The following is a 27,178-nucleotide window of genomic DNA, read 5'->3' as shown; positions in this document are numbered from 1 at the left end:
TAAAGGATTGAAGAATCTGGGATGTTTTAGATGTGAAAGTTGTAAACTGTAATATATACAAGTTAATTAGCAATATAAAAATTTAGAGCTGTAGAGTTTAGAAATTATTGCTATGTAAGAAGGGGAATTTCTGTCAGGCCCCGAATCCCAAAGGGTAACTTCTTTCCACTTTAACCTCAGCATTCAACTCTGGTTCTCCTGCCAGCCTCCCAGCTTCTATCCTGCTAGCCCCCATTCACAGGGCTGAGCTGGGCCTTCCTGCTCACAGTTTCACGCTGGTCATCAGTGATCCTCAGCTGTAGCCCATGCCCAGGGTTTTGTAATTTTCTTTAGTCAGAATGCAAAAGAAGCCACCATCAATTTGTTACCTGAGTAGAGGCTGGCTTTTTACCTCTTTGAAGAAACATAAAAGCAAAAAGCATCTCTTTGTCCCCATAGAACTGATCCTTCCTTAAAGTCAGAAGGAGACCTAAAAATGTGCCAGGAATACTGGACCTGAAAGGTCCAGTTAACTTGAGCCTGGGGACAATGATTTTGCAGCCTGCTTCTACTGGTATATCTTCTCACAATCTTACACTCCCCTTTTCATTATTCTATATAACGCAGAATCTCCCTCTCATAAGACTACCAATCCAGAAGGGAAGAAACTTTGCCTTATTCATCATGAGCCAGAGCATAAGATATCATCTCATCTCCTAGAGACTATTCCTCAGCTTTTAAGCAATTTCAAACAATTAGGGTAAAACAGAGAATTAAAAGAAGAAAAAACTAAAACACAGCACCAAAGAATTATCAATCTTTTTTGCCCAAATTATGTTATTCACACATTTGGGTTTTATGGATAATAGTTGCACTACAATTACTTTTTACTTGACATGTCAGAAGTCCTAAATAAGCAAAAATTAGTATCACAAAAATGTTGACTTTTAAATCTTAACAGTGCAGTTAAATTCCAAAAAGTTTACAATGAAAGAAGCAACATTCCGATGAAGGCTTTCATTTGAGAAAGACAGAAATTCAAGGGCAGCCACACCAACCGGCAAACATGGGACAACAACTTGATGATGCTTTAGGACTTGATTCTTTACCACAGTGCCTGCAATGGAAAGCTAATGCAGCACGGAGTGAAAGTCATCTGCTCAGCTGCTGCTATAAAACCATTAGATACTGTGAAAAATGGAGAACCCTCCTTTCCTTGTGGCATAGTCAACCAAAGGCAAAAGTAACAAAGGAACAGATAAAGCTAAACAAGATAAAGCTTGTGATTTTAATATTCAATGAATCCAAAATAAACCAAATCCTCTTTTTTATAAATGCACGCAAAAAGAAAGAAAATTTGAACATTTCAAATTCTCAAACAACAACACTTCTATTAAACAACTGCAAGCAACAGATAATAATATTAGTTTGAGTAACTACGAATCAAAAAAAAAATAAGCGAGGAAGTGAACTGGATGTGAGGATTTGTTACGTTTCCTAATTTTTCTAACAATACATTCAAGACAACTTGTTTTTAAAAATCCCAAGTTCTGTCCCTTCTTACAAAATCTAAGCATGCGAGCACTGATGTCATGTACGCAGCATCTGAACACCGATGACTGCCTGCCACTCCATGCAGATTTACAGATATAGTGACACATGTATTTGGAGAAAGTAAAGGTAAAACATGAAGATTTTTGTTTAACCATGATCAGCTTAAGTCCAGGAAGGAAAAACAAAAGTTCAAAGTCAAGAGAATGGCACTTCATGGTTTATTCTTATAGATTTTCTTTCTTTTTCAAGATTTATTTATTTGCTATTACAGTGCTCTGCCTGAAGGTATGTCTGCACACCAGAAGAGGGCACCAGATCTCATTATAGATAGTTGTGAGCTACTATGTTATTTCTAGGAATTGAACTCAGGACCTCTGAAAGAGCAGTCAAATTGAGACAGCATGGAGTTGAGATGCCTTAGAGCTAAGACATACAGATGAGATGGAATCTGAAAGTTTCTTAAATCTAAGATACTGTTGTAGGTTTAACTCATTACTAGAGAGAAATGAGCAGACACTGAATTTTAAAGCAGATATTAACTAGGCCAATACCCTCAGTAGAGGGATTCAAAAGTTTTGTACCGACTTTTTTTTAAAAGACAGGAAGATGCTCCTACAATGATTAATACTTGCAGATGAACACCTAAATACTGAAAAATGAAAACAATACCAGGTAGTGGTGGTGCATGCCTTTAATCCAGCACTTGGGAAGCACAGGCAGGTGATCTATGTGAGCTCAAGGCCAGATTGGTCTACAGAACAAGTTTCAGGACAAGCTACAAAGCTACATAGAGGAACTCTGTCAAGAAAGAAAGGAAAGAAAGAAAGAAGGAAAGAAAGAAAGGAAGGAAAGAAAGAAGAAAGAAAGCTAAAAGCTGAGGCTGAATTTATTATATCTTGACCCTGAAGCTGGCATTGTTTTACTTGGAAAACTTACAAATTAAAAGAAACTCAGGAAAGTAACTGTTACTAAATATTATAGCCATATATCCGCAAATATTATAAACTCAAAACAAGTTAATAAATGCCATTATTTTGAAGACAGAAAAAGTATGGGAACCATAAAGTAAATAATTAAAATTCCAAGCAGGACATATATCATTAAAGCTTGTGAAAATTTTTGGCATAGTTATATGGTGAGGAATTTTGGTGTGTATGTGTGTTTTATTTTGTGTTGCTGTTCTTTCCTTTTTGAGATAGGTTCTCAATCACTATGCAGCCCTGGCTGGCTTATAACTTGTTTCGTAGACCAGGGTAACCTTGAACATATAGAGATCCACCTGCCTTTGTATCCAGAGTGCTGGGATTAAAGGTAAATGTCACCACTCCTGTTGGTGGGGAATATTTCTCAATGACCAAACAAAATACTATACATATTTATTTACACTAAAAGAATAAAACAGCAAAATGCTGACATATAAATATCCTTTTAAACTTATTGTCCTTTTGTAAAGGCCATTTATTTAGTGAGGATTTTTTTTGAAAATTTACAAGTTCAAGGTAAACATTTTTAATTTTGATACAGATTAAAAGAGGCAATATAAGAAACAGAATAATGTTAAGAACTTATTTGTGAACTCAATATCAAGAGATGTGGTGATCCTCAAGGAAGCAGTGAGGTCCTGTCACTTACTACCCCTTGATCTGGACATAGGAACAAGTATTTGCCTAACTTTGACAAAGCACCACCAAGTTTACAAGAAGATGAAAATTTAAACAATGATGCATTTATCTTATTTATGTGTGAGGTTTTTTTGCTTGCACATATGAATGTGTACTGCTGGTGCCCATGGAGGTAAAAAAATAAATGGGGTCAGGTGCTCTGGAATTAGCTGGAGAAACAGTTCTTCACTTTTCTCACTCTCACACTATCTCTAAGTAGATACTATACTTTACAGTTTCCAGATAAATCATGTAAATTAGATTTCCAGGGCTTATATCAGCTTGAAAGTTGTTAAAAGGAGAAGATGATATTCTTGAGACATAACTGTCTAACCCTAAAGTAGCAAAAACTGCGCCCTTACTTAGTGATGACACACTACTGGTGCTTTCTTCTTGGACAATTTGTAAAGGCCTTGATGTCAGTGGTCTACATTTAGTAGACATAACTCTACCTGAGTTTTCTGAAGGCTTACATGATGGCAGCCTTCAGTTCTCTTAGATTTCCATTCCAACTGGGCAGTTACTAACAATGCTCACAATGGTCTTTATAGTTATGTCATACATATTTCATGATTATCTTTTTGTAAGACATTTTGTGTTTTCTCAAATGTCACCTTATATAAAACACATAGAATTATAGCTATAATGTCAAATACAAAATTCCACTGAAAAGAGGTTTTGTAACACCAAATTAAACAGTCAAAACTTACATTATTTTTAACATAGAAGAACTGGTGTGAGCCAAACATATGCGTTAATATCGTTAGTCTTGCAGCTATATCAAAGCAAAGAGCAGACTTTTTAAAAAATGCATTAAGGACTAGAGGTTGTGATGGACTCACTTGAAGGAGGGGAAACCATCACAAGTTTTCAATTTTATGACCTTTTTAAAGTTATGGACAAATTCCAATCCTAGGAATTTGAGAAAAAAAAGGAAGACACCAAAGGCTTCTGTGGCTAAGAAAGCAGTCTAATGTTTGTGACTAATTGTTTTTTCATCTGCAAATTGCTGTTCTCTGTTATATGCATCTGTGTGGTTTATGTACTTAACAGTATGTGTTATGGATTTTAAAATGACTTCTGAAAGACTGACCAAAAATTATTATCCAAATTTTTAAAAATCGATATAGTTTAGGTCAGTCAAAAGGGTCAGGGAGCCTCCAGTCCAACCCTTCACACCGAAGCAGACACCTGTGCTGAAGTCTCCATTTCCAGATCCTCCTAGACGGGTACGCTGTAGTGTGCCCTGTATTAAAGTTCTGGGAGAGGCTGCACCGGGACAGCCTTATATGCTTTGCTCTGCTTCAGTGTATTTTATGTTTCTTTTCATTTTCATCTGTATTATATTTTAAGGAAGAGAAACTTCTTTTTTTGTTGTTGTTGTTTGTGTTCCAAGACAGTGTTTCTCTGAGCAGCCCTTGCTGTCCTGAAACTCTCTCTGTAGACCAGGCTGTCCTCAAACTCACAGAGATCTGACTGCTTCTGTGTCTGGAGTGCTGGTATTAAAGGTGTGTGCCACCACCGCCTCACTGAACTTTGTGTCTTAAATTCTGGCTAAACATAGCAAAGCCCTTTTAATCTTACTCCTTGGAGTCCCTTGCATATCTCAGATCATTTCTCTTAAAAATGGAAGAATGAAAATATGTTGACATCTCCCCTTTCATCCTAAATATTGGAACTCTATGAATAATTCAAAGTCAGGACCCAATAAGCATTTCTCCTTTTCAATTTCTGAACCTCTGATAACTGATCTTCGGCAGCACTTCCTCCCCAGCCGCATCTCATCATCTGCATCACTACATGCTGGAGGGCAGTCCTAGGTTGCGGCTCTGTTCTCACAATCTACAACTTGCTGTTTCTTCTCTCCTATTGTCTCCTTGACTCTTTCAATCCTCCCTTCCATAACTATCTCAGAGGAACTACAGTCTACTGAGTGACCCCTTACTCACTGAGGAGTCTCACACCTCACATTGCTTAAGACAGGATGATTACTATACTGTTTTAACTAACCCAGGTGCTATCAATATTTCAGCAACACAACTTACATATTTATGTAGCACATTCCTAGATGAGAGTTTGACACTTTAAACTATTTGAATATTTCTAGCATAATGTTTCTTTTCATCCCTGAATAACATTATGCTAGAATAGTACTATGAGATAAACATTTTATAATATATATCTAGTGAAAATTAATCCATCTGAACTCCCAAAGAAGCTGAGTCCCTTTGTGTTTCTATAGGGATGTGTGAGGGTTGTACATACTTCATTCATATCCTTTCCAGTTCTTGTATGGTGCTGAATGCCATTACTTGCCAGCCCATCTCTGTTGCTTTCATTTGGACATTTTAATAAGTGCATAATTGAATTTTGTTTTGACTTTTTGTAGGAGCTGATACTGAGCATCCTTATGTGCTTCATGTCTATCTGCCATTTCATTTATGAGAAGTGTCTCCTCTAGGGCTTTGCTGGTTGTTTCTTCAGAAACAACCGTTTCATATCATTATATATAGAAAGTACATTCTATATTCTAGCTATAAATCCCCTGTAAACTATGGGATTTACAGTGCAGATATTCTTTCAGACGTTTAGGTTCTTTTGAGTTTTTTTCACCCACTGAAAATAGATATTTAGTTTTGATGATGGCCACTTTGTGATGGTTTTCTTTTTTTTAATATCTATTTTATTTGTATTGTGTTTGCCTGAAGAATATATGTCTGTGTACCATCTTAAAGCCTGATGCCCAATGCCAAAAGAGGGCATCAGATCCTTTGAAACTTGAGTTACAGAGTTGTGAACTGTCATGTGAGTGCTGGGAATGGAACCCAATTCTCAAGACAATATCAGCTGATGCTTGTTACTGCTGAGTTATCTTCTCCAGTCCTATGATTTCTTTTATTCTTTTATGAATCAGATCTTTAGTGACTAATCAGATTAATCATTCTACCAGATGAGATCACAAAGATTTTGGTTTCTTCTATAAGTTTTACAATTTCACATTTTACGTATAAGTTTGAGACCTATTTTGAGTTAAGTTTTATATGTGAGTGCAGAACAGGCTGCTCCAATTTTTGTAAGTCTCCACTAATAGTTCTTGGGGAAAAAGTCCATTGTGTCTTTAGCATATTGCTTTCCTAATGTCATGGTTACAACCAACCAACCCAACAGCAAAGCCCCCTTTACTCTCAAAGCTCCAGTTGCTAGGTGTTCTCTGGTGCCTGTACGATGGAACAATGTCCTCAGCATTTCTTTGAGAATGTGACTTCTGGTAACAACTTAGGTGAGAACACTTTCATTTTGCCACAATTACAGTAAGAATTTTTGCTGGATATAAAACTTTGGATTAACAAGGCCTTTTCTGAGCTCCAGGACTTTTACAAGAAAGCTATAATCTTGTGAGCTTCAGTTCCGCTAGATGGAACATATATTGTGCTTGATTATTTGTTCTTACACAGCTTCTTTCAAAATTTTCCTATCTTTGGTTTTCAAATTCATTATGGTATGTTTAGATACAGTTTTTTAATACTATTTTTTTTTCTGTGTGAAGTCTCTATACTTAAGTCTCTATGTTTCAGCCATTTTCTTAAAGTAAGTTTTCTGTACCCATTCTCTCTCTCGCTTTCTTACTCATAACTGGAATGGTAGACCTTCCGACACTGTGCCATAGATTATGAAGTCTGTTCATCCCTCTGTTCTTCAACTGTGAAAGCCCATGATCTATCTTTATGTTCCTGCTCTTTCCCCTGTCAACTCTGTTCTACTACTGAGTACACACAGCTAAGTTTTCATGTCAATGACTTCATTTCCTCTTTGAACGCCTTTTTGTGCACTCCATCTCTTTGTCGAGATCTTATTTTCGGACATTCTTTAAAAGACAATTTGCCTTTATTTCTTAAATGTTGGTTACAATGGCTGCACTGGATTCATCGACAGTTCCACATCTGCAGCGTTATTGGGTTCAGCATCTTTAGTTATGTCCATTTGAGAAATGGTGAGATTTTCCTGGCTCTGTTCACTGAGCAATTCTGGAAGGCACCAGAGAATTCTGTGGGACACAGGCTGACATTAACTTCTTTTGAAGAATTTCTCTTTGCTTTAGCTTTTTCAGTCAATTAAACCTGTCTGCCTTGCCTTAATTAATTAGGCAGCACTCCTGAAACCAGCTCAGGCTTTAAGAGCATAGGATGGGTCTGTTTGATACAGGCAGTTATGGCATGTAAGAAAAGGAAATGTAATCCTCAATACTAACAGAATAAGAAAAAATACCCCCAGCTTATATCAATAGTACCAAATCTTGAGATGCATATTTTAAAAGAAATTTTCAAATTTTAGACTATAGACAATACAGAAAAAAATGCCAACAAAATTAATTTAAATGCTAAAGTATGTTGGGTCTCGTAGTATGAATGAGTAAAAAACAAGAATTGGCATATCTATGTTAAAAGTAAACACTTTTATGTGACGGTAGATTATTATAGCGATGACATTTCTTCATATTTAATGTAGATTTGATAAGCAGAATTTAGACATGATTAGTATTCAGTTCCCACACTAAGAAAGACAGGCACAGGGCAAGCCTTTCAAACAGAGCCACCGCAGAACTCCTGCAGAGTGATGAGAGTAAGCATGGAGGAGCAGGGCTGGCAGAGTTAGAGAAAGCTAGGGAGTGCTCTGGGCAGAGGAGATGCTGGATTGACAGTTGGCAGGTTTGAACAGGATGAGCACACATTCTTATCTGTTCTGTACATAGCTTCACTGAGTAGTTGGACTTATCTTTGTCAACATAAATCAGATCCTGTTGCCCTGCAGTTCAAAGTTCCTATTATTTTCACACCTCCCAGGAACAAAGTTACACATTTTCAATATGCTATAAGGTCACAGATCATGTTGCTCATATGTTACTTCAAACTACTTCAAGCTATTATCTCCACTGTTCATTAAATACTAGAAAAATTACTCTTTTTTTCTGTTCATCTTGTTAGTGTCCAGGTCAAAGTATTAGTACTATTTGTCTCCTAAACGACTTAAATCCTACTATCTGCAGACACTCATCTAACAATCACTTCCAATTTTAGCTTAAACAAAGCTTCCTCAAATAATTCTTCCCTAATAGAACAAAAATCCTGGAGGGGCATGTCTATTTCCTGCTGCTTGTGTGTCTGTTACCATTTATTTAACATCATTTTTTTCTAATAGCCAATAAGCCCAGACTAGAGGTCAAGTTTGCTTACAACTATGCTAGCACAGACAGGAGTCAAGCTTTAATTTATTGATAAAAATGAATAAAATAATTAATATATTGGGGGTATTATTACATTAAATAGGCTCTTTTCAAGTAGCCAAAAAAAGAAACAAAGGGTACTAGATATCTTATATCAGACATTTTATACACATCAATTCATTTTACTTTTAATAAAGTAGAAACCGTTTACTCCATATTATTCATTAAACAACTTGAGGAACAGGGAAGTTATTTGTTGAAGGTTAATACAGCACACAGGAAATAAACAGTAGAGCTTCATGTTATTAATCTCAAATCTTATATGATAAAGGCCACCTCTAAAGCAAGCCAAAACACTCTGACACAAGGTAATATAGCACACAGAGATCTTCAAGAATGAATTCAATTCCAAAAACACATACTGAATTTAACTTTAGGTAAATATAAAATAATATGATTCCTTGAGGATCCGTCAAACAACCTTGCTGTTATTTGTCCCTCTCTCCTTCTGTACTGACCTTCCTCCCTCCTCCGCATTTGGAGTCCCCCGGCCCATCCCCCCTTTACATTACAGCACCTATATCCTGCTATTTCCCTCTCAAGCACCCCTTCCCAACAGGGTCCTTTTATACTTTCCTGGTTCCTGCTGTTATTCCAGGTTCTATATTCACATCTGAAGCTTTGGAGCTGAGAAGCTCTTTCTATATCTGGGTTACCTCACCCATATTTTCTTTCCAACTTTATTAATTTCATGACTTCTTTTTTTAAAAAAAAACAGATTTAGCTTTCCATTGTGTTTACTGTTCATCGTGTTTGTGATTAGTCTCTGTTCATCTGTTGAAGGACACAGGTTGTTTCCACTTCTTGGCTACTGTGAGCAGTGGCAGTGGACGGAGAGTAGGGTGTCAAGTCCTTCGGGCATATGCCAAGGGTTGGTACAGCTGGATCATATGGGAGACTGATTTTCATTTTAAAAAGATTCTCCATACTGATTTTCAGAGCAGCTGCACCAATTTTCATTCCTACCAACAATGACAAGGGCTCCTCCTTCCTCACCACCTCAGCAGCATTTTTCCCCCCACTGGTTCTTTTGTTGATTTTAGCCATTATGACTAGACTAGCATAAGATGAAATCTCAAAGTTGATTTAATTTGCATTTCCTGAATTTCAAAGAATGATAAACACTTTTTGAGATATTTCTTAACTATTTTGATTTCTTCTGAGAACTGTTTTACATCCCTAGCCCATTTTAAAAAATTAGGTCCTTTTCCTCCCTCTTTGTTTTGCTAGTTCTTTGTATACTCTGGATATTAATTTTCTATCGGATATATAGCTACAAACATACTCTTCCATTCTGCGGGTTTCTTCTTCACTTGACTGGTTGTTTCTTTAGATGTACAGAAGCTTTTTTGTTTTATGAGGTCCCAGTTATCAACAGTTGGTCTTAATTCCCAGAGAAATGGAGTCCTATGAACAAAGTCCTTTCCTAAATTAAAGTAATGTGTGCTTCTACCCATGTTTTAGTCTAGCAATTTTAGCACTTCAGTTTTCAAAATGATGCCCTTGATCCACTTGAGATAATTTTGTGTAGGGTGACATATATGGTGGGTATAATTTCATTTTTCGACATGTTGACATGGAGTTTTTTTAGGACCTTTGTTAAAAATGCTTTTTCAACATTTTCTTCAATGTATGCAAGATATGTTTAATGCTGTTTTTTTTAATCTTCACTATCAAATGACTGTAGTTATAAGTACTCATGTTTGGCTCTTTGATTTTATTCCATTGATCTACATCTTTGTTTTTGTGCCAATGTCACATTATTTTATTATTATAGCTCGAAAATATATCTTGAAGTCTAGAATGTAAATAAGAACCACAAACGAAAAAAGCCCCAGTATTAGGCACTAAAACCTTGATTTTGAATAGCTAGTCACAGGTTATTGTCAGGGTAGTTCCAACACTCCCTAGTTCAAACTTGCTAATATAGTTCCTCATGTTGTGGTGACCCCCAACCATAAAATTATTTCATTGTTTCTTCATAACTGCAATTTTGCTACTGTTATGAATCATAACGTAAATATCTGATATGTAATTCCCCCAAAGGGTCATTACCCATAGGTTGAGAACACCAACCTAAACAATATTGCTGTTACCCTTGGTTGTTTTTCAGAGACTGATGGTAAGCCCTACTGCTGAAGGCACTGTACACTTAGGGCACAGTACTCAATTTATTTAAGCTTTACCTCATGTAAAGCCTCCTTCCTGTGGTCTAGCTTCTATAGTACCAGAAAATACTATGCAACTACCAAGGGAGGGAAACAATTAATAGCTCTAACCAGCTCAATGTTGTGAACCACAACAATGACCAGCATAGCAAGGTATCTGGATAGGTGCAAGAAGTGGCACTTACATGTCTGTAATAAGCAAGAGTTGTCTCATTATACTTTAGGCCCAATCAACAGGAGAGAAATCATGCCTGGTACTAGAAACCTAGTCAGTTTCCCAGGGTTAATGAGTTAAAGAATCTTAGAATCTACTACTGCCCCTTTGCTAGACCAGCATATTTCCTAACTATATTCTAAAGTTATCCTTACATCCACAGCTAAGTGTGGTTTTCACTCCTCTTCAAAGACACTTCTCTTTGCAGTAAATGGAGATCATCATGGAAAACCATTTTTGAACACAATGCAGCGATCAATGGACTGTGAGGATTCCTGCCAAAACGGACACATCTACAATACAGCTCCTGTATCTATGTAAGAGGGACAGAAAAATTCTAAGAGCCAGAATACCAGGAAGTAGGCTTGAAATGTCCGTTTAAGCCAGACTGGAATAATGGCAGTATCAGTAGACATACTAATGGGTAAGGAGAAAAATCTCACTGGGTTTCTACAGAAAGAATCACAGGCAACTACCTAAAGACTGCTGAGAGATGGAGAATTAGCCTCCCCCAGGCATGATTCCTCTAATTGGTTATTCAATACAAAGTGGTCATCCCTGAAATCATTTACACACTAACAACAAAAATGGACTCAGCAGGTTGTATTTATATATTCATGCATATTTACACATATTATGTAATAATAACAAGGAATAAGATCCTATTAATATGAGAGTGGGGGGACATGGAAGGAGTTAAATGAGGAGGGCTGGGGAGGGCTATAGGGAGGAAAGGAAAGGGGGAAAAGTGCTATAATTCTATTTTGATTAAAACATAAAAATAAATAAATAAATGTAAAGAATATGTATTGAGCATCTGTTATATGTAGAGTACTATATATTGGGTATAGAGTTAAAAGCAAATGTCCATAATACCAGGTTAAAGAAATAAACATTTAATTTTAAGAGCCATGAAAAAGATTAAAGCTAAATTCAAGAAAGTGATGAAAGAACAGAAAGTGTGAAAATCTGATAAAAATGACCAGAGAAAGATGGCCTCAACAGACACTTGAGTCTGAAAAGACTAGAGAGGAGACAACAAACAAAGCGAGGTCAGCCTGCTATCAATGCAGGCAGAAGCCAGTGTGGATGCAGGGGGAAGCCATGAACCGTGAGGATATACATTATGACGGGAGGCCAAATACACAGCAGGGGAACCAAAGTAATCAAGGGAGCACAGAGCTTTATGACTATCAAATACAGTTAAGCATCCCAGAAAAATGAACTCTAATCAATAAATATGCCCACTCCATTTGGAAACATGCTTTTCAGTTCCCCTGAAAGATAATAAAAATTCCAATGTGCAATTAATCTTATTTGTTGCTGTATTAAAATGAGAAATGTGAGAACCAATTTACTTATATTTATAAAGTGATTCTAATTTGCAATATGTACAATATTTATATCTAATGTACAACATGCAAAAGCTGACAATTACACAAAAGCCAAATCTTCCCAAAGCATTCATTTATTATTTGCTTGTTTGTTTATTTGTATGTGCGCACACTGTGGCAATCACATGGAGGTCAGAGGACAACTTGTGTGAGTCAGTTCTCTCTTTGCACCATCTAGGTCCAGGGGTCAAATCCAAGTGTTCAGAATTATTGGGAGCTTTCCCTAACTGAGCCTTCTCATTGGCCCCAGAAGCTACATTTGTAACATCACAGGAAAGCATTCAAAAGCACCAGTTAATTTACAATATTTTGTGACATATTGAGAAATTCATGATTTCCATTGGAATGTGAGGCCATTGTTGACTGTAGTATCATACAGGCACAAAGACTTTTGATGCTTGTTGGATGGACTTTCCTCTGAACTGGTATGCCTTTCTGGAGGGAGGCTTATGGAACTTAAGACGTAACCCAAACATACTAGGCTCAAGAAGGTCCTGAAATGTGAAGGACTTTGTTACAAGCCCCTCTCACAGTTCTATGGGCAGTGACAGTTACTGGGAAGATGAGGTCTCAGATTTGGACTCTCTTTCAAGTTGTGTAGGGAGCTGCATGAGTCGTTGCCGTTGCGTTGCACTTATGTTCCTGTTAAACACCCCCAACTAACTCACATACAGTCACTAAGCTAGACTTGGGTATAATTATTTCTTTTGTCTATTGTTGGTGCCCTCTTTGCGTTTAACAGACATGAGTTTATGTCTCTTCTGAAAACGGGACAAAAATGGACAGAATCAAAGATGAGTTGGCCTAAGATGGAGATGAGACATGCAACAGTGATTGATCTGTCTGAGGGTGGCATGAGGGAAGACTTCCTGTGGGTATATGGTTGTGCACCTCCCTGACATAGCGGCACTGCATATATTCTCCTTGGAAGGTGATAAGATAGGCAGTCAAGTCTGAGCCACCTAAGAGTGGAGTATTCTTAGGGGTCTCGTGTTTCATGGAGTCTGCCTTGCAAATACAGAGCCTGATGAGATAGTGCAGTCCCTGAAAGTAACATGCATGGCTGTTATGAGGTTATTATAAATGTCAAGTACTTGGTGTTCTTTTGCTAAGACGTTAGGCTATATAGTATTACCTTACATACAAAACCACTAATATTTTCTCAAATCTTTCTTGTAAGCCCAGGACAGACTGTCAAGTCTCCTCTAACAGAATTGCTTCTCCCAGAATGTTCCACAGTAGTATCTGGTCTATATTCTGAAAATTACCACACTGTTGGAAGTTTCGTAGAAACATGTGATGGAGCTCAATAAAAGAGATACAACAAGCAAGATGACACCAGCAAATTAAACACTGTGAGGTTTTTTTTCATTAATTTTTTAAAAGAAAAGTTTGTAGAGACCAAAAAAAAAAACCTACCTTATATGCCCATAAACTTCAGAAAACAGAAATTTATGTTTCATAAATGATCAATTTTGGTTTATTTGTGATACAGCAGCATAAGCACAATTTGAGATTAAAAAAATCCTTAAATTTGAATTGAGAGTAAAAAGAAACCATTTTAAAGTAATGTGTCACTTCTCTATAGTAAGTGATTATATTTCATCACCATATAAAATCAAAGGTTAAAAATGACAAACTAATTTTTAAAAGTCCTTTAAAAAGAGAGGAACATCGTACACCTCACATTCCTGCATAAGTAAATGTTATGTCACTATCTATTACTCTAAAATAGAAATTAGTAGCATAAGAGAAAATTCAAAACATTTACTTTTTAGCCAGGCAGTGGTGGTGCACACCTTTAATCCCAGCACTCAGGAGGCAGTGGCAAGTGAATTTCTGAGTTCGAGGCCAGCCTGGTCAGTGAGTTCCAGGATAGTCAGGGCTATGTAGGAAAATTCTGTTTCATATAAACCAAAAACTAACCAACAAACAAAACAAAACGAAAAGATCATCATTTAGGGTTTCATCTAAATTATTAAAATAAAGATGTGAACTAATAGAGCCCATTTTCATATTTTTGAATTATATTTAAGTAATAAATGCGTGGCCATGGTGGAAATGGGTTTTAGTTTTCTCTTATATATGTTGTTACTCTCTTCCTCCACACCCATCCTCCTTACGCACCTGTGTGAAACAGCCCCCCAGGCACCATGCTTGTTTGTGAGGATGTTGAGAATCTTCTGCTTTAGCTGGTTTGCTGTCACGTGGTCACGGTGCTTGGCAGCACTGATGAGGTGGTCACACATCTTCTCCTCCTCTCTCCTGTCAGCAGCATACTGTGCACACTGTGACTGTGAAGGCATGCAACAAGTAAGAACACACTATGTGGAGTGGAAAAATGCTGCCCACCCTTAACCTAAAGGGAAGAATAACAATTTCCAACCGCCATTTGACATACTCTAAGACTGTTCTAAGAAAGGCAGAACCACTTTTTGAATTAGAAAACAACGTGTTCTTTTGAAAAGTATATGTAAAATATTTTGAGAAAAGTTCCATAATTAATGCTTTTCTACTTTGGGTCACTTCTTTTTAAATTGATTTTTGCTGAGCTCTACATTTTTCTCTGCCCCCTTCCATGCTTCCCCCCACCCCTTCAACTCTTTCCCAAGGTCCCCATGCTCCCAATTTACTCAGGAGATCTTGTATTTTTCTACTATCCATGTAGATTAGATCTTAGGGTTCTCACTCTTAAATCTTTTTTTTTAAATTTTTTTTCACTCTTAAATCTTATATCAGTGTCAAAATTAATCATTAAGAAGAAATAATTAAAAAGTTCACTAAACTTAAGTCTACTTTTTAAAACCAAGTTAACATGCCTCACTTAAAATAAAGATATATGATTCCGATAATTACTTTGAAAACAAAAACCTTGTCACTTGCCATATAATTTTTTGCTTCCTGAAAGACAATGTAGCATAGAAAAAAAAAATACTTAGATATTTAGCAGATGGATTTTGTTTCGTATTTTAAGCAGACTATGTTTGCTTTTTGCCCCAAATTCCGGAACTGTAAAATGAGAAGCTAAGACAACGTTTTTCCAGGTTCTCTTCTAACTCTAGTATTTAATGTTTCAAAAGGTCTCACAAGAATCATTTTTAGTCTCATCTTCCCAGGTCCATAGCCCTCAGTTGTCATATCTGCATTTCTATTTTATGATGCTACCTTTTTTTAATTTTATTTTAAATTTATTTATTTATTAAGAATTTCTGCCTCATCCCCGCAACCGCTTCCCATTTCCCTCCCCCTCCCCCGATCAAGTCCCCCTCCCTCATCTGCTCGAAGAGCAATCAGGGTTCCCTGACCTGTGGGAAGCTCAAGGACCGCCCACCTCTATCCAGGTCTAGTAAGGTGAGCATCCAAACTGCCTAGGCTCCCACAAAGCCAGTACGTGCAGTAGGATCAAAAACCCACTGCGATTCTTCTTGAATTCTCAGTATTCCTCATTGTCCGCTATGTTCAGCTAGTCCGGATTTATCCCATGCTTTTTCAGACCTAGGCCAGCTGGCCTTGGTGAGTTCCCAATAGAACATCCCCATTGTCTTAGTGTGTGGGTGCACCCCTCGTGGTCCTGATGCAAACCTCTGATGCAGAACTGAAAAGACACTTGAATTTTAGATTAGCTACTGTGAAGACTGACTCAGCCTGTGATTTTAGAGTTACATTTCAAACATCTAAGAAAATACATGTGACCAACTCCAGTTATGACCACTGTGCAAAGACCTGTTGCATAGGAGGCATGGGGACACAGTCCTGTCTGCTGACACACACTCCAGGCAAGCTTTCTCATCTGCAGAAAGAACCCATAACAATCTAAGAAGAATTAATTCATTATTCAATTTATCTTTTTGTACTGGGAATCACCAATTAGTACAAAGATCTGCTGCAATAATGTGGTTAATATTTCATTAGCGCATTGGAGGGTAAAATTAAATTTTCATTTTTCTTCCTTAACAATTATAGTATTAACTAAGGAAAAAGCCTTAACTGTGAAGTACCTAGCTCAAATTAAATACATTTCCCTTAACTGCAGAGCTCTAGGAGGGCTACAGACAACTGTCAAGCCTAGTCAAATGCCACACCATCTGCATTTTTTTAAAATTTAAAATTGATACATTTAGTATACACACACACACCCTCTACACACATAAATACATACACAAATACAGACACACAGACATACACATACAAGCACATATACACACACACACATACATACAGACACAAATACAGATACATACACTCACAAGCACATAGATGTATATACACACAGATACACAAACATAGACACATACACATTCTAACATGAAGTAAACAAATGTAAGCATTTGAGCTGAAAAACCAGTGGGTATCCGTTAAGTAACAGTGACTATTTTCTCAAAGTTAGACTTCTATTGGCAGTATACACTGTGGATATGAGTCCTAAAAGTTAGACTATATTGGCAGAATACACTGTGAATATGAGTACTAAGAGCATCCAGCCTTCATGTCCACTACCTTCAGAAGCTTTCACTACTCCTCCTGCACAACCACAGGGAGACTAAGCTCACCACTACCTCAAAAAAAGAAAAAAGCAACATTGGGGTGAGTCTGAGAAAATCTTATTTCTCTACTAGGGAAGCCACAGATGCACTTAAAATACAGAGACAGAACGTTGTGATTGTTGAATAATTATTGTGGTCAGAAGAGCAACTACAAAACAATGTCTAAATATTCCTTCTGTGGGACAGTATAAACAGATGAGAAAGAAACACTGCCCTTATCTTAATTTCCTTTTGATTAAATATGTGCTAAAGGTCATAGCTAATATCTGCATGCCTGAAAATAAATTCGAAATGTTTCATAAGACAAATATTGGTCTGTTATAGTCCCACAAAACAACCTGATTTTTTTAGTATAACTATGATTGTCTCAAAATTGATTCTGCAGACAATCCAGTTAAAGTTCTAAATCTTATTTACTTCCATAGTCAAAATGCAATTAAAGATTCTTTTTTTATCTGGCGATGGATAGAGATAGAGACAGAGACCCACAGTGGAGCACCGCAGTGAGCTCCCAAGGTCCCAATGAGAAGCAGAAGGAGGGAGAACATGGGCAAGGAAGTCAGGACTGCAAGGGATGCACCCACCCACTGAGCCAGTGGGGCTGATCTATTGGGAGCTCACCAAGGCCAGCTGGACTGTGACTGAAAAAGCATGGGATAAAACCGAACTCTCTGAACATGGCAGACAATGAGGGCTGATGAGAAGCCAAGGACAATGGCACTGGGTTTTGATCCTACTTCATGTTCTGGCTTTGTGGGAGCCTATCCAGTTTGGATGTTCACCTTCCTAGACCTGGATGAAGGGGGGAGGATCTTGGACTTTCCACAGGGCAGGGAACCCTGACTGCTCTTTGGACTGGAGAGGGAGGGGGAGAGGAGTGGGGGGAGAGGGAGAGGAGTGGGAGGAGGGGGAGGGAAATGGGAGGCCGGGAGGAGGCAAACATTTTTTTTCAATAAAAATAATTAATTAATTAATTAAAAAAAGATTCTTTTTTTAAAATTCTGACAACTTATATATAAATATATTTTTCAAAAAAGAAATAATTCACTTTTTCTAGCCATCCAAAATACTACATTATATCCTGATAAATATCCAACAATTTATTGCTGAAGTGATATGAAACTTAACTTTGGCAAACTACCTGACACTATACTTTTTTATTGATGTTTCAAGCAGTTTTTTAAATACAGTATTTACAATTCCATACATGAAGTGCCTGCTATCCATCTGACCAGTCAAGGGGTGTCTGTTTGTATGAAAGTGTTTTTCTGTCTTATGCTTTTCAGTTGTCAAGGTCAGAGATCAGCAGACCTCGTCCATCAATGTGCACGACTCAGTGAGCTGCTCTACTGAGATAAAAACCCCATGGAACCTAAAATGGTTGGCTCTCTTCTCTAGCTTCACTTATTGGCATGATGCACCAAGAAAATGAACTGCTGCAGTTATTAACTCTAAGGCCACCAGGAGCCCGTGAATGCCAAACATCAGACCATCTATGTATTTCTGAAATGCACCGTTTCAAAAACTGAGTGACCTGAAATACTGAACTGCTGTATTTAAAAGAGTGAAACTAGGAGATCTGCTGAACGGCATGTGAGTCCATTCATAAACCACACAGGCATCCATGTGCACCTAGTTGGCATGCAAAGCTCTAATAGACTAAGAACAGGGCTTTTGGAATCTCAAGGTTCTAAGTGTCTGTAGAGTAGTCGAGAATAACGTCGGGCTCCCCTTCCCCATGGTGAGGACAGGACAGAGTGACACGACATTAATGTATCAGTGTTTTGATTGATACCGAGGAAGTCTCTAAAAGCACGACCTCAAATGCCTCCAGTGGCACTCCCTCTTCCAGTAAGTCACATGTCAGGTAACAAACGGGTGATGCTTGACTTAACCTTACCTCAAACTCTGCATGCTTATGCACATCCTCTGCTCTCTGTCTGTTCAAGATGAACTCAGCTTCATTAGCAACACGGACTATGTGGTCTTTCATAGCATGACACAGCAATCTGAAAGACAAATACCGATGGAATTACTATTTCCTCATGGCCTTTTTCTTTGGAGGAGTGTCCAATTATTTTACAATAATACAATTTTACTATTTCAAAAGTTATGCATAAAACTTACGTAAAGCTAGATTATAAAGGAGAGGAGAAATCTGACCATAACTGCAGCATGTTTATTAGCAAGGCAAATGATAGGCCTGAAGAACTTCTACAACTCCCACATGAGGAGAGTCTAAAGTCTCAGAACTACAATGAAACAAGGGTTTAAACAAATGCAACAGTAAGGCTCATTGCTAAGCTACTTCTTAAAAACTCAAGCTTTTCAAATGTAACAGGCAGTCAAGTGCTACTTCCTGCATCCCCGTTTTCCAGCTTCAGATTCTAACAGGCAGATCGTGTTGTGTGTTTCCATGTGTGGCATGGACCATAGACCAGCATTATGAGTCTCCCCAGCTCTTATGTGGTGATAGAGTGCTCAGCAATCTGCTTTCCACTTGCTTTCCTCAAAAGTTTCCTGTCTGTGACTCTGACACTAACTTGTTTTCTTTGAGGCAGTTCTTTCCAAAATGTTGGCACTCTTCTGCAGCAATAGTTTGACACTCCCACTTCTATTTTCTTGGTTGCGTACTCTGTAGCCTCCTGTGCTTTTGTCCCCTTTTATCTGTCTTAAATTATGTATTATCTGGGGGGGGTACTGGGGCAGAAGGCGAACTCAAAGGGACGGGTAAATGAATGGGATTAAAATACATGATGTAAAAGACACATTGAATAGATAAAAAGAAAGTTAAAAAAAAAGAAACCAACAATCAGTAAAATGAAGTACCTTGTCCTATGCCAAAATTTTAAAAACTTCTCATAACTTCACTTTTATATTTCACCTTGATTAACTAATATTTCAGAAGTAAAACCTGTACTTTTAATTACTTTAAATACTGCCAGTATTCTTTGAGTAATAATTAAACATATTTTCATTTTGTCAGCTAAAAGCAGTGAAACTTTTTTGTGTATATTTTAAAAAGATTTTAGTTTTTAAAATTATGTGTGAATAAGTGTGTCTCTGTGTATGTTCACATGATTCTGGGTACTTGTGGAGAGCAGAAGATGGCATCAGATCTTCTGGAGACGCTGTAAGCCACCTGATATAGAGCCTGGGAACCAAACCTGGTCCTTTGCAGGAGCAGGTGGTGTGCTTACCTGTCAAGCCATGTCTCCAGCTCCTCCCATGCTTATCAAACATTTCCTTTTGCAAATAGTACTTCTGATCTTCTATTAAAGAGCAAATTTACCAAGTACCTTCTTATTTGGAAAGTATGAGAGTCCGCAGCTCTCAGTCTTTCTATATTACTGAGGTCATTTTAAAAATTCAGTTTTCATGCTTATATTTATTCATTGCCAGGTTATTCCCTTCTGAGTCTGTAATCTAAAGTATTATTTTCAAGAACACAAGCTTTGGCTTTCACAGTTCAATAACAACATGAATTATTTGTCCTTGTTCAATTGTCCCAAGTTACAATTAGAATGGCATAGGTTTGAGTTGCTCTAGAATTTGTATTTATGGGGATGGTGACATGCTCAGTGCCTAAGAGCACTTGTGCTGCAATAAGGACCTGAATTTTAGAAGCCAGGCCCACCTGTGTGCACCTGTATCCCAGCACTGGGAGCCAAGATAGGTGGGTCTCTCAGTGCTCACTGGCCAGTCAACCTAACTCAAAAGGTGTCTTGGGATTCAGTAAGAGACCCTGTTCCCAAGGCAATAAGACAAAACATTAGAGACAGGCACTCCACTTCTCCCTCTTCTGCAAGCATGTATGCACGCCTACACACATGTGTGCATTACACAATACATCACAAACACTCCAACATGGAAGAAAAAACACTGGAATATGTATTTGTCAAATACCAACTCATAGTAATTTCTCCTATATTTACCACTACATTTGATATACTTATGGCAGACATGTCCTCTTCATTGGTAACCACAGAAAAGCCAAAGAAGAAACTATTACATATCCCTGACATTTGTAAAAAGTTGATGAAATCTAATTTTTAAAGTTATGTATTGTTAAGAGGCCTGCATAGCCAATATTTTTCTAATTTATCAAAGTTGAATTTCATTGACCTATTTTACTATTTTCCCAACAAATTAGCTGCAGAATCTGCATGGCACCTTTCACTAAGAAAGCTGAGTGAATGGATCCTTTATTTCAGAGCTGTAATATAAAATCTCAGTTGCTCTGAATTTGTGTTTAACCATGTTGGAAAATTTTGCTACAACCTGTTTGGCTCTGCTTTGAAATAAACACACTTACTCTGTGATGAGGATTGGTCTGTATAACTAGGCATTGCTCATGGAGGATTCACGGAAATGTTACCAGTAGTATGAGTTCAAACGAAGACCCTGTGACATAAAGCCGCATCGCTGCAGAGGGACAGACAGACACTCTATGGTGATGCTGTCCTGGCACAGCACAAATGATCAAAAGAGGACCTGGGAAAAGTGGTTGCTGTATAATTAGGAAGACCTGAGTTTGGAACTACACACCCACATAAAGCCAGGTGAGGTGGCACACATCTATTATCTCAGCATGGGGGAGGCAGAGAAAGGAAACCCGGGGGCTTCACTGGTAAGATTGTATACCAACAGATGAGCTCCAGGATCAGTGATGGACTCTCTCAGAGAGTAAGATGGAATATCATAGAGGATGACCTCTAGCCTTTGGGGGTACATACACTACATACATGCACACACAAACATACATACATAGGGGACTGGAGAGAACTACAAAGTTAAAACACTAACTTGATGAAGTTATTGGTTTAGTTTGTAGATGAAAATGCTTCAAGAGAGGGATGTGAATTGTGAGCACTTAACTCAGTGCCTCTGCTGAGCACATGCTAAATGTTGAAGCAAGGTGAAAGAAAACTAATATGTGCACATTACTGTGGATTACAAAACTAAAATAGGCTAAGAGAAGATAGCAGGAATGAAGGACTCCTGATCCAGCTGGCTATGAGGTCTCATTCCTAGGAGCAGAGCAGTGGAATGACAAAGTGCAGAGATGAGTGAGTGTTGTGTTGTAACTAAACACTGGCCTCAGACACAACACAGAGAAACACCAATTATCTGGAATTCTGTCTAGTGTCCCCAACCTGTTTCTTACTCATGCTGAGGAGATGAAAACTATTCACCACAGTAGCTCACAACTTTTCACCCTACTTCATTCCCTCTACCTACCGCCGCACAGAGGATAAGAAACATTGCTAGGATGAGGGCTGATAAGAAGTCAAGGACAATGGCACTGGGTTTTGATCCTACTTCATGTTCTGGCTTTGTGGGAGCCTAGCCAGTTTGGATGTTCACCTTCCGAGAACTGGACGGAGGGGGGAGGACCTTGGACTTTCCACAGGGCAGGGAACCCTGACTGCTCTTCGGACTGGAGAGGGAGGGAGAGGGGAGTGGGGGGAGGGGGAGAGGAGTGGGATGAGTGGGAGGGAAATGGGAGGCTGAGAGAAGACGGAAATTTTTTTTTCAATAAAAAAAAAAAGAAGAAACATTGCTAGGGGAAAGGTCCAGGCCCCCGCCCCCTACTATATCTAGATTGAGAAAGGTATCCATCCAAAGATAATGGGTTCACAGCAAACAACTACAAGCAGTAGGGATAAATCCTGGTGCCACTGCCAGTGGCCCTGCAGTCTGCCCCAGCCATACAATTGTCATCCACATTCAGAGGGACTAGTTTGGACCTATGTTGGCTTCTTCCCTGTCTGGCTAAAGTCGGTGAGCTCCCATTAGCTCATGTAGTCTTCTAAGCACTAACATACATACCTTTCTCTTTGAAGTTTCCTATCTTAGACACTTAAATGGAACCAAATAAACACAGACTCTTCTTCTAGCTTCTTTCAGACAGTGTATTTTTAGGCCCATCTACATACAGCATTTGTGAGTACATCACTCCTTTTAAAGAGCCCAATGACATTCTGTTCTTTGCATATGGCACACTCTCCTTAGGCATTTATCAGGTCATAGACACACGGGTTGTTTGTAGTTTGAGCTATTGTAAACATTTGTGTTCCATTCAATAAGGTTATTCATGCATAAAGGTAAAACTTGTGGTCTTATTGTAAGTCTATATTTAAATTCTGAAGAGTTCTTTCCACAGTGGGTGATCCTTTTAGATTCCTGAGCCACTAAGGGCATTTTTGTGACAATCCCCACAATTTTAAGGTGGATGGATACTCAGTGCACCCTGATCCATATTTCTACAATGACTTCTGATGTGACCATTTTTTTAAAAAAAAATTTCCCACAAATCATTTACAAATCTTCTTTGGAAAAAAATACCTGTATCAAACCCTTCGTCCATTGTTAAATTGGAACCATTACACATTTTGCCTTTGGGTTACAGGTCCTTCATATATACTATTAAGTCACTATCATACATGTTAGTGAGAAGTGTTGTTCTAACCCCATCATTCTCTTAATTTCTTGGTAAGGGATGACCTTCAGAAAACACAAGAGTTTGGTTTCTGGCAACTATTGCTCAATGTATCTTTCTTTGGTTGGGCTTTAGCATCAAACCTAGGTAAGTTACTGCCAAGTTTAAACTCATACAGACTGTTGAAGATTCCTTATCTTATTAAATTCTTTTTCAGTTTTTTATTTATTATGTATGTGTATGAGTGTTTTATCTGCATGCATGTCTGTGTACCATGTGAATTCAGTGCCCTCAAAGGTCAAAAAAGGGAGTCCGATCCTCTGGAACTGGAGTTGTACATGGTGTCAGTTGCTATGTGGGTGCTGGGAACCAAACTTGGGTTCTCTGCAGGAATAGCCAATGTTTTTAATCACTGAGCCATCTCTACAGCTCCATTACTTTAGTTTTTTGTGTGTATGTGTGCACACATGCATGCACGTGTGTTTCTATATTTTGAAGAACTTAAGATAATGAAATTATTCTTAATACTGTTTTACAAAACTGTTGTGAAAACAGTAGGTGCTCTTTTACGACATGTTAGTTAGGTGTAACCTTAGAATATTGGTTTAGAACAGTTGTTTTCAAGGTACATTCTACTAGCAGTAAAACATTAAAAGCAGAGCATCTATTAAAATCCTCTTTATACAACAAATGTTATAGCAAACAAAATTCTGCTAAAAACAGGCCACGAAACCTTTTGCATTCTCTAAATCTTATTTTTTAAAAAGTTGATAGTTATTCAAGATTCTATGTCCTGTCAAGAAATATTCATTATAACTACCCCTGTTCTGCTTTAATTCTCAGCTAAATAACCAAGATGTTTGTTGGGTTAATTTCTGTGAGTCCATTACCAGACTGGATGCTAGTGTCTAGGAGAAGGAGCTAATGTTAGGTCTAAAAAAGTCTGAGAGGAAATGGCACAGTGATTGTAAACTGTAACAATAAAAGTTCAAGATCAGAGACATGGCAGGGCTACAGAGGACGCTTGGTTTGTGTCATTCTATCCCACTTAACTTTTAATATTAATAAGAGTGGGAAAACATGGGTCAATGGCATAAAAGGCAAAGTTGGATCAAAATATAAAAGCCAATAAGCATAACAGTACAACTAGCCACAATATAATACAAGGATATAAGAACGACATGCATGTGTTTCCTTGGTGATGTTTCCAAGCTATTCTGTGTTCCTATGATCACATGATTTCTTTCTGAAGGGGAAGATGGTTGCTACTGTGTGTTGTAAACATGTAAATGAGTTTCTGAGGGGCATGAGTCTCTCTACAGACCTGCTTTACTTGAGTTCACACAGGATACTAGTTCTAGAGAAACAACTTCGCTTGTGGATGGATTGCCAGTGGCAGTGAGTGGAGCCGGAGCCATGCTTCCACAGGTGAGGGAGCTTCTAATCAGGAGCTGTCAACACAAATGCTGGTCCCCAACTGCAGCTCTCAGTAAATCTAATTTCTTATTGTCCAGTCTACCAGTACAAGTTTTAAGAACTAGACAAATCCTAGTTACATGATGATTTAATCCTACCTAAAATACTTTTCTTTTGCAAAAGATGACAGGTGGTGTCATTGCTTTTACCTTTTCACTGATGACAAAGTAGCCCAACAGCCTACAAAGCACATACATATACATGTGTAGGTGTTTGGCATAAAATATGCCACAGACAATGAGGCAATACTCACTCCACCATATTGGTAACACAGAAGATATCTGCTCTTGGGTGAGCTGTGTGTGAGGTACTCAATTTTACTCCACTTCTTTCAAACCCTATCTGGATATCACTTACATATATACTAACAATAAAACTGTACTGGTTGGTCTGTGTGTCAACTTGACACAAGCTAGAGTCATTAGAAGAAGGAGCCTCAGCTGAGGAAATGCGAGCCCGCTGTAAGGCATTTTCTCATTTAGTGACAATGAGAGAGGCCCCAGCCCACGGTGAGAAGTGTCATTCCTGGGCTATTGGTCCTGGGTTCTATAAAAAGGTGGGCTGAGCAAGCCATGGGAAGCAAACCAGTAAGCAGGTCCCCTCTATGGCCTCTGTATCAGTTACTGCCTCCGGGATCTTGCTCTATTTGAGTTCCTGTCCTGTCTTTTTTCAGTGATGGAGAGAGTATTGAAGTGTAAGCCAAATAAACTCTTTTTTAAAATATTTATTTATTTATTATGTATGCAATGTTCTGTCTGTGTGAATGCCTTCAGGCCAGAAGAGGGCACCAGACCTCATTACAGATGGTTGTGAGCCACCATGTGGTTGCTGGTAATTGAACTCAGGACCGTTGGAAGAGCAGGCAATGCTCCTAACCGCTGACCCATCTCTCCAGCCCCCAAATAAACTCTTTCCTCCCCAACTTGCTCTTTGGTCATGGTGTTTCACTGCAGCAATAGAAACCCTACGACAAAAAGCAAGTGAAATTTCCTGAGTTCTTAATATTTGTCAGGAACATGGAGAACTGATTACAGACCACACTGATTGCCTTGCATAAATAATTTGATCCCTACACCTCATTTGTTATCTTATTAGAGGGACACAAATAGCTTTTTATTTACATAAGAAACAAGTGTTTGTTTGACTTTTTAGGAGATCATCATTCCAGGTTAGCATTTAACAGCTTTCAGAGTGAAGAAAGATTGGAAAAGCAGAACCAAACTTCTATTTTAACTTACTACAAGTTTGTTTTGTGTTGGTAAATACACTATAGGCAGGACACTGGGGTACAGTATATGCCTGGTTCAGTGTCAAGCAGGAGGTAAGGCCATATAAGTACAGGCTAGCTACATAGTTTTCACGTTATATGTAATTAAGTGTAGATTAAAATTTGTGTATTATTTTATTTATTTAGTGTGTATGTACATGCACACATGCGCACACACATACACACACACACTTACGCACTCATTCACACTTGAGCTGTTTGCTGGTGCTTGCATTTGGATGTCAGGGGATAAGTCTAGGGAGCTCAGTGTATTCTGAGAGTTGAACTTAAGTCCTCAGGGTTACACAGCCAGTGCTTTTACCTACTAAGCCACCTTCCCCTAACTTCTTTCATACAGATATAACTTAAATATAGTAAAAATAACTTATTTTAAAAGGAACATTTGATAAATAGTCAAATAAACTTTTTCATATAAACTGCCATATGTAGCACCAGTTGCCCAGTTCCTATTTCTATAATTTTTGTCTTTCATTGATAGTAACATAAGTGGGAAATATTTTCACTTGCTGATTGTGGACTCCATTTTGTTGCTGTAGTATTACTTGGTTATGACACACTTTTTCATTGATATCTGATTATTTTCAATGTTGTCTGAAATGAATAAAACTTCTGTGAACATTCACCCACACATTTTAACAGTAACTTTTCATTTTGTTGGACTTATACCCAGGCTTAGGATAACTGGGTCATAAAGGAAGTGTATGTTTGATCTGCTAAGATTCTAACTCAATAAGCAGTCCTCCAGGTGGAGGGACATTCAGCATGCCTACATATGGTATATAGCTCTACTGCACTTTTTCAAAGTAGTTCAAAACTGAATTTCTATAATAAAAAAGATTTTGTACATCTTTTCAAATGGTGCCTGACTATTTATATACCAATTTCAATGGTGTTTGAATGTTTTGCGCAATCCAAATTATTTTTTATTTATCATCTTTTAATGATTACTCTAGTGAGGGTCTGACTGCATACTTTATAATACACAAAGGAAGTCAAATATCCTGCAGCCCAAGGAGTTCTGTTATTTATATCCACTAAGTCTGAAATTCTTGTTTCTTTCCTATTTCTGGCATCATTTTGTTGGGGAATATTATTTTAAGTTGTGTGAATTTGTTTATGCTGCATTTGTTTAACTCTGTGAACGCTGTGATTTTTTTTGCCTGTCTAAAACACCTGA

The 27,178-nt window shown here is 37.9% G+C and overlaps 1 protein-coding gene across 7 annotated transcripts in view; it reads right to left on the bottom strand.

The window, feature by feature from the left end:
* Nbea (neurobeachin) overlaps positions 1-27,178 on the bottom strand; it is a 494,166-nt gene that overhangs the window by 209,996 nt on the left and 256,992 nt on the right. For all 7 annotated transcript variants that reach the window (XM_041659254.1, XM_041659249.1, XM_041659252.1 and 4 more), the window contains 2 exons: positions 18,696-18,804; positions 14,379-14,545 (listed from right to left, as the gene is read on the bottom strand). In XM_041659254.1, coding sequence (XP_041515188.1) covers positions 14,379-14,545; positions 18,696-18,804 — 276 coding nt within the window. The remainder of the gene's footprint in view (positions 1-14,378; positions 14,546-18,695; positions 18,805-27,178) is intronic.

Source organism: Microtus oregoni, unplaced genomic scaffold, assembly GCF_018167655.1.
Source record: "Microtus oregoni isolate MIOR12 unplaced genomic scaffold, Mior012 000010F_ref0000083, whole genome shotgun sequence".
In the NCBI taxonomy this organism is placed as follows: domain Eukaryota; kingdom Metazoa; phylum Chordata; class Mammalia; order Rodentia; family Cricetidae; genus Microtus; species Microtus oregoni.
This window is presented reverse-complemented; position numbering and strand designations above follow the sequence as displayed.